The following is a 16,748-nucleotide window of genomic DNA, read 5'->3' on the forward strand; positions in this document are numbered from 1 at the left end:
TTCTAAGTCAGAGACAGAAAAAAAAATCATCCAAATGAAGATTTAGTCTAGGGACAGATACAGTGAAGGGGACAGGAGATCACAAATAATGGTGGGGGAGGGTGGCTAATTTGAATGACAGGTAAACATTTGATGAATATTAAATTTTCATTGCACTGGGCACTGTGATATTACATCTGATACTTGGCCTTCCAACATTCTATCTTTTAAATTATGAATCAAGATAGTGCTAGGAACAAAAGAACTTAAGAAATGACACAGAGGACTTACATAAGCATTAATATTAAACAAGCCTAAATCCTAACTGTTCCCTATTAAAGATTTTCCTTCTCTTCCAAAAACAAGAAGTTATGAGTCTCTAATATTCGCTTCTACTCTTCCCTCTTCCATCTTCACTGCCACCATCACCTCCCACGTGGATGATGCATTGCCTCCAATATGTCTCCTTGCTTCCCCATATCACACACTACCTAGAGTGGTCTTTTATTTATTTTTTTTTTTTAATTTTTTTTTTTCAACGTTTATTTATTTTTGGGACAGAGACAGAGCATGAACGGGGGAGGGGCAGAGAGAGAGGGAGACACAGAATCGGAAACAGGCTCCAGGCTCCAAGCCGTCAGCCCAGAGCCTGACGCAGGGCTCGAACTCACGGACCGCGAGATCGTGACCTGGCTGAAGTCGGACGCTTAACCGACTGCGCCACCCAGGCGCCCCTAGAGTGGTCTTTTAAAGATGGAAATCTGAGCATGTCATTCTCCTGGTTATAACCTCAAATGGCTTCCTTTTGCACTTCAACAAAATCTGAGATTCATACCCTGGCTTCAAGGCCCTGTGCAGTCTGGGCACTGCCAGCGTTTCTGATGCCATCTGATATATTCCCTCTGCAATTCAACTTCTCCAGCCTTTTGGCCTTTTGTCTATGACTTGAATAAGCCAGCACCTCCACACCGTTATTCTGAGTACTTACACTAGTTAGGATTCTCAATATCATTCCATTTTAAAGCAAACAACAAATGCCATACACACATGCAACACTAACCTCTCCTTACTAATGTGGTCTTGGCAAAGAACCTGGATTTGGCAGGTTTGGATTGGCAAATAATCTGGAATCCAGGACCTGGATTAGTGCTACTCTGAGAGGCAAGGGTGAGTTAATGATCAGAAAGACAAGTCAGAGGAGCCTGGTTCTTGCATGCTTTAATCTCATTCAAGTTTGACAAGGCACATAAAATTTTTTGGCAGTTACCTTGGTTCTTAACTGTCTTCTTTCAGTTCCAAGTTCTTCTCATGCCCCTCCCCACAAGTCATTCCAACAGTGTGGTGATTTTGTCTTCTCAGCACTTTTTACCTCAAATCCACTTCTGACAAACAACCTTCCCAGGGAACTAGCCCTTCACATGCAAATCCCAAGGACTCTATTTTGTGTGTCTAGATGTATTCAATAGGCTCAGTGTGGCCAAAGTTGTTTTCTTGTATGGGTATTAAATTCAAGGCATTGTTAAAAAGTCTCCTGAAATCTGGCCTTGCTCCTGCTTCCACCTTCTCAAGTTTCACCTCTTGGACCCCATTGCCATTTAAATGGGCCCTGGTATTTCCTTTGCCCATGGCATCTACAGTCATAGGAGTTCTCTTGATTAGAACTCTATGCTAGTGGACCCCTGAAAGGCTTGCTCTGCTTAAGGGATATAAAAACAGACTTTCTTCAACTTTTATATACAGAATAAAACACTCAAATGAAGAGGTGTCTAGGATACAAATTCTGATTTTAAGTGTCATCTGACCCTATAAAAATCACCTTTAATATTTGCTTTCTGATCCCAACTGACTCAAACCATAAAAGCCACAGATACCACTGAAAATGCCTTTTAGGTTTCTTCTAGTCAAAAATAATTTTTAAAAATCCATTCTCTTCTATACTTTCCTAATATTCTTTTCTACCTCGAACTGATAAACAACAGTTCAAAGAAACAGAACATAAATGATGATTTGCATTTGTGCAAATTGATGATTGCAGCAATTATAGTAAATTTATTTTTGGTTCTATATCTTGAACAGTTGATACTACTTTTTTTCATGTATAAATAATTTTCCCTGTTACAAACTTAAGAGGAACCCAATGGGGGAAAATTTGGAAAGCAAAATGAATATTTTAAAAATCACCCACAGCCATTCCATCTGAAAATAACCACCAATAAAATGATTTATGTCTTTCCAGTGTATATTTCTGTATATAATTATATGTTAAGCAAAAATAAGATAAACTTATAATTCTGTTATGTAGTTGCTTTTTTCTCCATGTATAAATAAATCATGAATATGTATCCATGTTAATGAAGACTCTCATAAAACATAGTTTTAAATATCCATCATGAATTTTGGCATTTCTCTTGGAGGTGGTGGTATGCACACTAGAAAGCATTTAGGAAATTTAGAGGCTATTTGTGATTGGTGCAAAGGCTGGGGGTCCCTGCTGACATTCTGTAGGCTACAACCAAAGATACTAGAGCCTTGAGATGAGCAGGGTAGTTTCACACATCAAAGAATTGTTCCACACCTGGCATGCCTTCCAAATGTCTTTTGGGAATGTTAAAGTCAGAGGCATTTTGCCCTAAGAACAATCTGAGCTAAAAAAACTGTAAGGGCTAGTGGGTTAAATAGAAATATCTAGAATATACAAGTATGGAGAAGAGGATTGGACTGAACTGTCTGAAATGTTCCACTTAGACCCAGTATCCTAAGATGCTGCCATATACAGAAATCCAGCTACATGACTTTCTAATTCTCTCAAAATTATCAATTATCCATTTTATTCCTATCTTCTTTCATGATCAGATAACTGAAAAATTTATATGACACATCTTTTTGGTTTATCATTTTAAATCCCATGTCTGGATAGCTTTACCCTTAAGCACAAACCAAGGAAACTGAAATGGAAGTACATAAAAATATTTTAAGAAATTCTTACTACAGCAATATCTACAAATATGAATTCCAGAAGTAACCAAAATACATACCGATTTGGAGTTACAAAAATGATGGTATATTTCATAGTCACTATCATATGGAAAAAAACAATATTAAGTAGGACAAACAAGCTACACAGAAATGCCTAAGATTTCATATATATGAAAAAAATTTATATATACAAATTAAATTGGTTAAGAATAAAAGAAAAATAGGAAGAGTGGGTGGAAACTGTATATGTCACTATATATGATGTGAGTGGATGTGGATGCGGATGTGGATGTGTTTGTGTGTGTGTTTAGCATTGAACATTAGTCTTTTTTTTTAACATTAGTCTTGAAAAGGAATAACCCTTAAGCACCAGAGCAACCATTGCCTCATTGGGAAGATAAAGAGTAAGTTAAAGAATAGGACACCCTTAAATACAGACAACACGGTGGCTGGAGGGGAGGTGGGGGGGTGGTCGTGATGGGCATTAAGGAGAGCACTTGTTGGGATGAGCACTGGGTGTCATATGTAAGAGATAAATCACTGGGTTCTACTCCTGAAGCCAAGACTACACTGAATGTTAACTTGAGTTAAAACAACAACAACAAAGGAATAACCTCATTCCCATGGCCTCAGGCACACTGAACGCCTAACCAGCTGGTCAGTTTTAAATTAAATTTAAGTTTATATGCACACTCTGTCTTCTATAATCACTATTGAAATTTGTCTCTTAAGTATAGTCCAGGTTAGGCCAAGAAGATTTACAAGATGTTGAGATATTAAGGACAAATTTTTTGTTCCATCTCCTAGAAATATTATTTCTAACACTATACGCTATAATGATACCAAAGTTTGTAAAACATGTTTCTTATAGAAACTTGTATTAGAGTATTTTGATGAAAAATCAAATTTGATCACCTTAGCCATAAATGAAGCTGAGCTTGGTGATAATTACCCCATTTCATATTTATAATCTTATATTTATATTTTTATTTATACTTATATATCTATATTTATATTCATATATCTATATCTTTATATTTATAATCTTTAAGATTATATAGTCAGAATGCATTCTGGCCTAGCTTTATACTCTGGAGTCTGTTTAAAATTAAGTCAACTCGAATGTATTAGGAAGTCCTTTTTATACACAATTTTTTAATACCATATTAAAACAATGACAATATGAGGAGTGCACTTGTGGTGAGCACTGGTGATGCATGGAAGTATTGAATTACTATATTGTACACCTGAAACTAATATAACACTGTATGTTTACTAACTGGAATTAAAATAAAAACTAAAAAAAAAATAGCAACAATATAAAAACATACACTACACTGGTAACCATGGTTATATTGGGGTAGTAAGATTATGAGAAATTTTTATTTCTTTGGAATTTTTTATATTTTCCAATATAACCATATTTCATTTATTATTATTTTTAATGAGAGAATGTCTCTGAGTTTCCCTTTTATCTTTATTCCTAATCATTGTCCAGTGAAAGTGCTAACAATTTATAAAGTAACCAAGGGCAGTTGCAAAAAATACAAATAATAATTTTTAAAAAGGAGTGTTTCATTCCCAGAATAATCAAGTGTGAGCTCTATGTTGTCAATCAGTTCAATGATTTGGTGATTTGGTGTAGGATACTTTTTGTGCTCTACAGCAGGGAGGAGGAATTATTTTTATCTGTGACTGAAAGAGATTGTTTTATTAAGCTACAATCTTTCCACTCTAATCCTTTAAATATCTAGAATGTTGAGCATTTTTAGTGTTAGTGCCAGAAGGGAACTAAGAAGTCATCTGACCCAGACTCGTGTTAGACAAGGGGACTGAGGGATTTGCATGAAGTGACCAAGGTCACCTGAGAGACATAATACAAGACTGCATTTCTTAATTTGAATGTTCTTTCCATTCTACCAAATTGTTTCTGAGCCCATCAGGATGGAGGCAGGATCAGGGGATGAAAAACAGCCCTAACTATATGGCCCCCTTCCTATGAAATATAGGCAAAATAAGCTATTCCAGAACCCTTGTTCTGGAATACTTGTCACTCAACATAGTAGTCTCAAAACACTATCAAGACCAACTAATCTTTTTTGTTCTATACCTCATTTGTCTCCCCCTGCCCTGTTAAGAAAGAAAGAAAGAATGAAAGAAAGAAAGAAAGAAAGAAAGAAGAAAGAAATAAAGAAAGAAAGAAAATAAAAGAAAAGAAAAGAAAAGAAAAGAAATCTTAAGAGCACACTAATAAGAACATGCTGGCAACATGTAATGCTCCTGCTCTGGTACAGTCCAAGAAGGCAGTTCTCATGTACTATGTTATTGAGAATCTCTGGGTGCTCATTCTCTTACTCATTCTTTCTCTTTTTAGCAGAGCTCCTTAAGGCTCTGCTTACTTCTATGAAAAACACTTAAATAAGAAACAATTAGCTATTAAAACACACACAAGTTGTCTATCTCAAAAACAAAAACTGAAAGGATTTATCCCTCATGGAAAAGTTGCTGCCAACAAAACTTCCTCTTTCCATAAAGCAACAACCCTTTTTCTTTCTTCTGGAATGTCACAAAAATAGTCAAAGCCATCAAAGGCCATTATTTTTGCTAATACTCCAATCTTCAACCCCCTCTAACTGGGGACTTCCAGACGAAGAGGCTAATGAACTCCAATTCACAAATGCAACCACCAACTTAATTAGTAGTAACACAATGCTACAGAATAGTTCCTGTTTATACAGACAAGGTCTTAACAACATTAAAGGTTTAATGCTGTCATAAATTTTAATAAAATATTTTAAACACAAGTGAATTAATCATTCTCAAAAGTAAATTTACTTAGCTGGGTAAGAAATCCCCAGCTTCATTAGTATTCTGTTACATTGATAAATCCTCCTTTGTCATATCCGAGGGTTCACAGGATTGGCACTGGCTGTAGCTATATAAAAAAATCAATCAAACTGATGCATATTCATCAAGTTACTGCTCTGAACAGATTGATGGCATTTGTCTTCATTCTGTTATAAGGGGAACAAGGGCTTAAGCAAATAACAGCCTCACTGGGTGTCACACTAGAAAATGAGAGGGTTGTATTAAATGATTATTAAGGCTTCATTCTTGCTCTAACTAAATGCAGTTCTATAACTTTATATGTTTTGAAAAGCTCCAGGTACTGAAGAGTATGTCAGAGTAGGGTAATATGCAACCCCTCAACTCAGATGCAATGGAAATCCAAGTTAAAATATAAATACATCATCTTGGAAAGGAGGCAAAAGACATTATCAGACATCACCTTATCAAGGCTTAGCTCTGAGCACCTAGAGTACCCAGGATGAGTAGTTGCTGGGAAGAAAATGATTGAAGTAAGCATTATAAATCAAATGCCTGTATGAGTCAGGCAAAGAGTACAAATAAGTGGGCAGATCTGGGCAAGGGTTGTGGAAAAATGGATGGCTGCTCCTCAGCTCCTGCTAACTGTTGCCTTATAGGGCCCTGGGTATCCCATCTTCAGATTTTCAAAAAGAATCTCCAAAATCTATAAACATGGTGATTTTAAGTTTATTTATTTTGAGAGACAGAGAGAGAGAGAGAGAGAGAGAGGAGACCGAAGCGGGAGAGGGTCAGAGAGAGAGAGAAAATCCCAAGCAGGCTCTGCGCTTGACACAGGGGTCAATTTCTCTAACCATGAGATCATGACTTGAGCTGAAATCAAGAATCAGACACTTGACCCAGTGAGGCACCCCAAAACTTTTGGATTTTTAAATATTGAATCAAAATATTTTAAAACATTCTGTAAGCCAAATGTATCTCCACACTTTAGATACATCACAGATCTCTGCTGTGGGGCACTGTACAAGGAATATAATATAGGGACAGCAAAGACATGGCAAAAAGGAGGATGGATGCAGTGAAAGAGGACAGAGGGGGCTAAATCAGTATCTGAGGTTGTCTCTGTGGAAGAATATGCAAAATGGAAGGTTGGAAGTGGTTAGGATAGTGTTTCTAAACTTTTTGGGGTCATGAGTGACATAAGACTCTGATAATTGCTTTAGAGATCTTCCCTGGAAAACAACTTTTATGTAGTAGGCAGAATAATGGAGTGCACACACACACCAAAGTGCCCACGTCCTCATTTTTTGTCCCACTCCTCATGTCACTCTTACGTGATAAAAGGGATTCAGTAGATATGATTAAGTTAAGGACCTTGAGATAGGGAGATTATTGTGGGTTGTCTAAATCAGTCCAATCTAATCCCATGAATCCTTTAAATCAGAAAATCTTCCCTGGGCATGGTCAAAGAGAGATGTATGGAAGAATGCTCAGAGATGCAATGTTGCTAGCTTTGCAGTGGAAGAAGCCGCACAAGTCAAGCAATGTAGGCATCCTCTGGAAATGGGAAAAGGCAAGGAAATGGATGGATTCTCCCCTAGAGACTCCAGAGAGGAATGCAGGCCTACCGACACCTTTATTTTAGCCCAAGGAGATTCATGTTGGACATCTACTGAACTGTAAGATTTTGTCAATGTGTGTTGTTTTAAGCCACAAATTTGTGGTCACTTGTTACAGTATCAACAGAAAACCAATATGATATATATACACTCAAACTTTAGAAAAAAAATTCATAAACCTCTCTGAAGCTCATCCACAGACACAAATATAGGCTCCCTGTGTTAGAAAGAGCTGACAGATAACACAATGCTCTGAGAGCTAAAGGTATGAAACTATTTCTCCTAGACATGCATGCAAAGATCAGATCCCATCTCAACACAATTAGCTCAAAAATCTCACTTCTACAAGCATGGATTAATTCTCTGAAGACTAACTGTTCTTTGAGTCTTGCTGAAGTGACATGTGACCCCTTGACAGCATAAAGATCTTTCTTCCCTTTTTCAAAGTGTTCATTATGCAAATAAAATATTCCCCCCATCCCCAAGAAGGTGGCATTTTACACCTGCTGAGATACAGACTGGTTTCTTCCCTCACTTCGAGTCAGACCTAGCTCTGGAGTGTCCTGTTACAGTATCATGTATCTATCAAGATCTTATTGGGCACCATATGCCTCAACCTGGTCATATGCTGACTTAAAAGGGAAGAGGAATGTTATCAGGAATGTGAGATACCTGACTCAAAGTTGTTTTTAGCCTCAGATCTCATTTCACCAGTTCATCAAATTTCACAATCCCTGTAATATTTTGAGATTTTTTTTAAGTTTCATTAGAATGTCCCTAGGTGACGTCACCATGTTTGTGACAAATAACTCTGTAGTTTAAAGGTTACCAACGCAACCTAAATACTAAACTTAACAGTACCAGATATAAGTGGCCTATCACCACTTCTGATCTGAGACTTAATACCAGATCCTGTGATTCCTAAAACTGGGGTGCAGAATATTCTGGAATGGTGCTAGCTCAGAAAGCTAGATCCTATCTAAGTGGAACCTGGGGGCTAGAAGGGAAGAGAAGAAAAGGAAAACAGGATATTTGGGGTCCTATGGAGGTTTGCTAAGCTGCAGAAGTGGCCAATGTGTTGGAGAGAGACAAGGCTGATTTAATGAGGAAGGCTGCCCAGTGACCCTGACTGTATTCAGTTCCTTTTTCTGACATGCAGAGGAGGTCTAAGAACCTAAGATGTTACAAACTTGTGTATATGTACATCTCTTTTTCTGAGAAAAGGTGTCATAGACCTGAAAATCCAAATTCAGCTGTAACTACCCATCTATCCTCAAATGTAAGAAATGCTGCCTGGTACATTTCCTCATCAAGACTATTCTCATTCCATACTCTCAGCTCTTACTGATCATATTTGAATGATTCCCAACACAGAATCCTATTAAATTTCTGACCTGCCCTCTGATAACAGGAATATTACCACTTACCTTCCCCGCTGTAGATAAGAGATAAAATGGTTTAAAGTTACCAAACATCAAGTATATATTCCATACACACACAAAAAAAATAATTTAGGGTTTTTTTGTTTGTTTTGTTTTGTTCTATTATTTTGAAATATGCATGGGTATATAGTTGGCTATATTCTTGCTGCGAAAGGCAGTTACAAGTCTGGTAGAGGGGAGACAGTGTCACTACACAAAATTGGTTCTAGTCAGTCTAAAACAGCTTTATTTTTTTTTACTTTTTTTAATCTTTACTCATTTTTGAGAGAGAGAGACAGAGAGAGAGACAGAGAGAGACAGAGAGAGACAGAGTGCAAGTGAGGGAGGAACAGAGAGAGGGAGACACAGAATCCGAAGCAGGCTTCAGGCTCCAAGCTGTCAGCACAGAGCCGGATGCGGGGCTCGAACTCATAAACCGTGAGATCATGACCTGAGCTGAAGTTGGACGTTTAACTGACTGAGCAACCCAGGCACCCCATAAAACAGCTTAATTTATAATAAGGCTTCAAATAGGAAGGAGAATGCTCCAATGACAAGGTTGAGTCTTACCTGACCTGAGGTCACGTAAGAATAAACAGAAAAGAGGTGGCAACTTGTGAGAAGGGTGATACAAGACACCTATGAATACAGTTGAAAAAAGAGTCACCTTGCTTTTGGGATCCCTCCAAACTTTTAGGAATCTATGATTCTAAATTTAGTACTTGAATATTTTAAAGCAAAATTATATACTACAGCCAACTTCTCTGTACTTGTTGATTCATTTAGGCTGTGCTGCCATAAAAAAAAATCTAAAGGTCGTGCTCAGAAGCAGAGCACTCTCTTCCCACTGAGTGAGGGCTAAGATTACGCTGTATACAAGATCCTACAAAGACAGCTGACACAACTAGCAGCTGAATTCTTTCTTCTGTTTATTTCCAGAAGAGATTTTCCACAGACAGCTGCAATGCCAGGCTCCCATCAGAATGTCATGCCAACTTGCTGCAGACAGCTTTCCACCCACATCCTTGCCCTGGACCCAGGGCTGTCTCCAGCAGGTCTAGCAGACCAGAGAGGCCAGCCCCTGGACTGCTTCAAGTGTCCCAAGGATACTACTTGGATCAGCATTGAAGCACACCTGGTATGCTGTAATCAGACATTTGTGGGTTCAAATTCTGGCTCAGCTTTTTCACTTGTGCAATATCAGGCCAGGGACACAATGAATCTTGGGCCTCAGGCTCCTCCTCCATAAAATGGGGCTATAAATACTTACTTTATGAGGAAGTGATGAAGGCTAAATGAGATAATATATAAAAAGAAACTGACTTGATGTCTACACTGTCATCACTAATTATCATTATCATGGAGGAAAACATTTCTAGCATGGAATGAAAGAGTACAAAATGAAATCAACATTTCTTTCTCCCAGACTATCTCCTGTCATCTCTGAGCTGTAAGGCTGATTATCTCCAAAATGAAGACAGTGACAGTAGGTTATTTACATTTCTGTTCAATTCAGACTCAATGATACTCTCTTACAGCCCCTTAAAGCTGCTTCTGTGACTTGTAAGGAATGCCAGCCAAAGTCAGAAAGCCTTGCCTCTTGTATGGGGGTGACAAGCACCAGCATCAGCATTTCTGGGAAAGCAACACCAGGCACAGCACAACTTCTGACAGCAAAAGACCCACCTTTGTTGAACTCGCACTGTTTCTTGGCACCTGAAAGGGTGATTTTGTGGACTCTCGTGGACTTGCGTTCCTGTTCTCCCCCGACACTCTGGCTGGCTGGGTACCACATGCTCTGTCTCCTGCAAGAAGAAACAGAAAAAGTAGAGGAGCTGTCAGAGGCCATCCGTTCTCTAGTGTTCCACAGTGCTCTTCAGCTGGGAGTGGGTCTCAGGGCAGGGAGCACAATACAAAACACATTCTGCAGACTATAGTTGGGGAAGGAGGCCAATAAGTGATTTGAAATTCAAGAAACCTCTTTCTGTCAGTTGCTACAAGATTACAGGATGAAGAGAAAAATAATTAAAAATCTAATGTTCAAGTGATGATATAACCATACATTAAAATTTTCACATTAAAATATTATAAAAGGATATTGAATAAATAGATATATCTGAAAATATAATTTCTGGAATATTTATAGCATTGGCTCGTTTTTGTAAAAACAAACATATGTATGAATGTACATACACACAGATTGAGATACCATAATCTTAACAGTGACTAACTCTAAGATGTCATTTCTTTTTTATTTTTCTTTTGGGGACTCATCTATATTTTTTACAATAAACATACATTATTCCTATAATAAGAAATAAATTTAAGTTAGTCTGAAATTTAAGGAACAAATCATTTTTATAAATACCAAACATGCTTGATATTCCTTCTCCCACTCCCTCTCTCTGACATGCACACACACAGAATACACACACACACACACACACACACACTTGCCATTAGCTACACTGCATCCAAAGAAATCACTACATTGGTCATCCCATGTTGCAGTCTACTCATTAGTTTAGAAGAACTCCAGAATGCCAAACTCTCCAGAGAATATCATAAACAAATCGAAGCAAAAATGAATCTGGATTCACTATAAAGACACACACACGCTAAAAACGAAAGATTTATATACATTCAACCGCTGAACCGCTATAGTCTTTGAGCTGTGCCAAACCCCTAATAACAAGTTTTCCTAACAGCAAAATAGCCCCTCTTTACCTGATAAAAAAAATACTAAAACTATAATCAGTAAATCCAGATGGCTGCCATCATGCAGTGAAAAAAAATCATGTGCTGCAATACATTTGGGTCTTAGCAGTATAATGTGGTGGCAATAGAGACCAAGATTTTCTATTCTGAGTGTGGGCTAAAGTCAGTACAAGTGACAATATGTCAAGTCACTTTTCCAAAACACTAGACTAATGTGGTGGGGCTTTTTGCCAAGTAGTCATCACAAGCTTCTAAAACAAAATTACATGGATACTTTTCTATAAGAGAGTTAAAGTGGGGAGTGGGGACAGAGACAAGGAAAGGGATTAATTATGCCCCCAGAATCTTTTAATTCCATTTTTCTAAGCCTCCAGCTTCAGGCAGAAGACACTCTGGAAGTAGTAACTGCTTATGAAAAATTCTACAACTACACCAATACTGGCAAGTTTCCCCAAACAGTGGCTTTCAAGTGAGATAGCTCACTTGCAAGGTATGTGACCTTGGACAAGTTATATCAACTATCTGGAGCTCAGTTTCCTTGTCTGTAAAATGGGAATAATATTCTAAGGTCACAAAGTTGTTGAACAAGATGTCACTAGAACATCTCTTACTTCCTGTCAACTGGAGGCACACAGCAGATGGGAGCTATGAATGCTAATATTGCTTTTATAAAAATTCCTTTAAAGCTCAATATTCTGAAAGTAATGTTAAGGAAATATTCAGAGATTTAACCCAAATAAGTTTATCAAAAACACACGTATTTTTGTAGCAGAATGCTTGTTTCATATTTCTATACTATTAATATCATTTTAAACATCATATTTAGAAGCCCAATACCTGTAGGCCTAAAGGAAAGACTCTTCTAATCTCTAAAAAGTTTAAATCTGAAATTTCCATCTTATTAAAAATTTTCCTTTTAGGAAAAAGTAGTTTTTTTTTTTCTTTTTAAAGACGATGTCTTATCTAATCCTTTGAATCCACAAAAGTTTGAGAAGGGTTATAGGCCACACATTCTGGACTGCCATGGATTTTATGATGTATCTTAAAGATGAATAAGAGGGGGTATCTGGCTGGCTCAGTTAGAAGAAGATGTAACTCTTGATCTCAGAGTTGTGAGTTGGAGCCCCATGTTGGGTGTGGAGATTACTTAAAAAATTAAAAATCTTTTTAAAAAGATGAACAAATGGGGCTCTGGAGAAAGTGCCATAATCCTCTCAAGTCACAGATCTCAAAGCGTTGCAAGAGGAGAATTTTTCTCTGGCATGGGTGGATAGAGTATTTGGGGACATCTGACAATCAAGTCCCTGATTCAAGAGGAGAAAAAAATGGCATTGTCAGCCATGCTTCTGCCCACTAAGAATTTGAAACTTCAAGATGGTATGGAGAACTTGGAAAGAGTAAGGACTTTGGTATAAAGCATCCTGAATACCAACCAACAGAGCAGACTCTGATGCGAAATATAAGCATAATTGTAATGATGGATGCTGCACTTTCCAATGACAAAATGTTAGATCATGCTCCAAAGTGTTGATCTCCAAAACCTCCTCAGATCAGAAACAAGTCCAGCCTCTCTCTGAAAATGCTGAATGGGTTCTTCCTTCCAAAGTTCCTATGAGTTTGGAAAATCTCATTTGTAAGAAAAGGAATAAGTATTTTTAGTTTAGTCCCTTCCATTCTATTATCTCTTCATGGAATGGCTCCAGGTGGACCAATAACCCCAGCAAACCCCACATGGGAATCAAAACCTTCAGGTGATTCTTGTAGGCTACATGTCTTCTGGCTGAGGCCCCAGGCATCATGAAGTGAAACAACACCTCCCTATTATGCCCTAAGTGAATTCCTAACCCACAGAAACCACGAGACATAATAAATATTTGTTTTAAGTGTTATACAACTATAGATAACTAAAATACCACTACCTTTTTTTTCTTGATCTAAGATACTACCAACTATAAAAGCCAACATCAGGTTAATTAAATAACATGTTAGGAAAAAAAAATAATGCCATATTAAGTGCATCCATCAATTTTAAAGTATAATCAGCTATAAGAAAGGTCAAAGTGTGAAAAATATATGTTTTGGCATCAAGGAAATTCAGATCATGCCCAGCAAATCACAGTACTATGTGTGACACAAAAGCAGTCTTGTCAGTAGGACACACCAGAAAAAGCAACTTCAAGAGTCTAATCTAGAAGTTACTCAAGAACCTCATAGGAAATAGGGGAGTAAACCCCAATTCTTACTTGCTCCACTTTTAAAAATAATTTCATGATTTTCCTTAAAGGGATAAGGCAGAAAGAAAATGGATATCATTCTAAATAAATTAATAAAACAATAGCTTCCAAAAGTATTGTGCTGCCAGGTATCATTTATTCATAAGGACATAAGGGAAAGAATATATAACAAGAACAGTAATAGTCATAGTTATTGGCCTTTATAACAGAGATTTAGCTAGACACATGAGAGACCACGACTTATCCCCCTTGGTGAGTTCACATCCCTATTCCAGTTGGGCTCCACCACCTGACAAGTGACAAGGTTAACTAGGACTGCCAAAGAAAGTTCTTAGAATAGATAGTGTACTTGTGTATGACTGAGAGTGAACATATTCTCCCTGCCAACCCCCCAAAGGTGACAATATCTGAACAAGAATAATATATTTAATTAGTTTTGCTCACTTAAGCTTCATTATATCTTTGTTTGGAATCTGCTATGACACTCCCCCCACTCCCCCCGCCACCTCAAAAATTCTAGAACATTAAAGCAGGGTGTTTATCTTAAAATGACTGAGATATATTTTTACTCCAAAGGGAATCACCTACTATAAACCAAGGATGTTGACAGTTGAGGAAGTTATATAAAAGTGATTAAGACAATCTTGCCCCCAAAGAACTTTAAAATCTACTGTTTGACAAACACTAAAGTGTGAGAGAGCAGACACTAACTTGCTTACTTCTGTGTTAATGTACTTGCCAGATTGGCAAGTCCAAGCTGACCAATGGAAGTGAAGGAAGAAGCCAAGACCCTCCCCTCCAGGCTTGTCTCCCTGGTACCTGGCCAGGCAGAGTCTGGGTGGGTATATGATGAGTCATCCTACCTCTTCTCTTCCTCCCAGCCATTCTCTATCTTTTGATCTCACCTCCTGTACATCCTAATTCTAGCCTCAGTGGAGTGATTTCTTGGTTCTCTGCTATATGCAGGGCCAATCACATCGACTTAGCTCTGACATGAGTAAGGTAAGTGTCACACAAGCATTATTTCACTCATTTTCTGACCCAGGAGCACAGGCCAGGACAGTATGCACAATGACAACAGAGAGACTGTCTGTTGGATTGAGAGGCTTGGAACCTCAGCTGAGTCAAGGAAAAATTAGCTGCCCCTAAAGTGGGAATAGTGGAATATAATATTTTGCCCTTGTTGGGATTTTAGTGAATTCAGCTGACTCTTACCAAACTTGAGAGAATCTAGTTTTGATCCAATGGCATGGCCACAACTTCAGGACCTTCCAAGTCCCCCAATTTGTACAAATCCATAACTCAGAAGAAAGAAAACAATTTCCATCCTAGTCTTAGTTTTTGCTCATCTACGCTAGCTTGCCAAATCAGAACACTACCTTTAGACCTCAAAGACACATGCATCCTTTAAATCTTCCTTTCAAGATGTGGTCAGTCAAAACATTAACTCTTTTCAGCTTCTCACAGTTGAGGTTTTATTATGTCCATTCTATTCCAAAACTGATAAAACAAGTTACTTTCCTCAACTACTGGCTTAAATTGTAAATTAAACAGATTTGTAACTAATCACTCCATTGCTAATGCCTTGCATTTTTCAGAGCATGTTCTTCCCAAGAGCTCTAAATACTACATGATTAATACTTCTGATATCTCCATAGTTTTGAAAAACAAAAATATTCATCTCTTACAACAAACAGGTAATGTGTTATAAGTGTACCCTATCCTATGTCACCCCAGAGTACCTTTTACCTTAAATCTGCACACATCTATGAAAATGACTTAAAGTCTTTTTGAATAATAGGGGGTTTTAAAGACCTTTCCCCTGATTAAAAGAATTATCACATTCATTTTATAATTGGGGGAAAAGAGGCTCTGGAAGAGCTGATTAGAATATCTTCTAAAAATGTGTGTTATTATTATTTTAAGTATTCTGGATATTTAAGAACTAGTACTTAGAGAACTGTTTTTTCAGACCTATTTTAAAAATAATTTCTGGGGGCACCTGGGTGGCTCAGTCAGTTAAGTGTCCAACTTTAGATCAAGTCATGATCTCTCAGTTCCTGAGTTCGAGCCCCACATCAGTGCTGACAGCTTGGAGCCTGGAGCCTGCTTCATATTCTGTCTCCCCCAGTGTCTCTGCCCCTTCCCAGGTTGTCCTCTCTCTCTCTCTCTCTCTCCCTCTCTCTCTCTCAAAAATAAATAAATAAATAAATAAATAAATAAATAAATAAATAAAATTTCTGCCTACCTTGTTCACTATTTCAACACAGAAATAAAATAAATTATGGAGGAAGATAAGCATAGGTTCAAAATCCACACATATCCACAAAGTAGGATCTCCTCTGATCCTATTTTCTTATCTGAATACAGAGATATCACTAAGTTTACTGCTTACATTTGTAAGAATTTCTAGTAGAAAACAGATATTCAAATTATGCTATCTTGTCCACTTTCCAAATCAAATAACATTCTTTGAGTGCCTGATCTATACCCAGCACTAAACTACACACTCTTAACTTGTATTTCCTCTTTTAAAACCAGGAGGTGGATCTCACTGTGCCACTTTCACCCATTGAGAATAATCAAGTGAAAACAAGACAGGTGACGTATTAAGGCCAGAAATATTGTCTTTTATGCAAGTGATGCCTTCCAGAAAACCCTGAAAATTTCAGTTTAACTGATATTTATGCATTTTAAGGCTACACATTTCCCCACTATCAAAAGTACAGTGTTCCTATGAAATCTTCCAGAACTCATGGTGGTATAAAGGAAAGCAGCAATTACCATTAGTCTATATGGCAAATTTTTTTTTATTCCCAGACCCCAAAAAGTAACCTCTCTTACACCTTTCTGATACCTTAGGACACACAAAATAAATCTAGATAAAGCACCGATGTTCACAGACCCAGTTCAAAGCTATGGCAGCTTAATGCTGAGATTCTGAGTAGAATTCCCAGGAAAGCAGCTTGGTAGCA

At 37.6% G+C, this 16,748-nt stretch overlaps 1 protein-coding gene across 4 annotated transcripts in view; it reads right to left on the reverse strand.

Moving 5' to 3' along the window:
- Nucleotides 1–16,748, reverse strand: part of FAM13C (family with sequence similarity 13 member C) — a 163,409-nt gene that overhangs the window by 92,315 nt on the left and 54,346 nt on the right. For all 4 annotated transcript variants that reach the window (XM_043596381.1, XM_043596383.1, XM_043596380.1 and 1 more), the window contains one exon: nt 10,508–10,626. In XM_043596381.1, coding sequence (XP_043452316.1) covers nt 10,508–10,626 — 119 coding nt within the window. The remainder of the gene's footprint in view (nt 1–10,507; nt 10,627–16,748) is intronic.

This window comes from Prionailurus bengalensis, chromosome D2 (assembly GCF_016509475.1).
Source record: "Prionailurus bengalensis isolate Pbe53 chromosome D2, Fcat_Pben_1.1_paternal_pri, whole genome shotgun sequence".
NCBI lineage: Eukaryota > Metazoa > Chordata > Mammalia > Carnivora > Felidae > Prionailurus > Prionailurus bengalensis.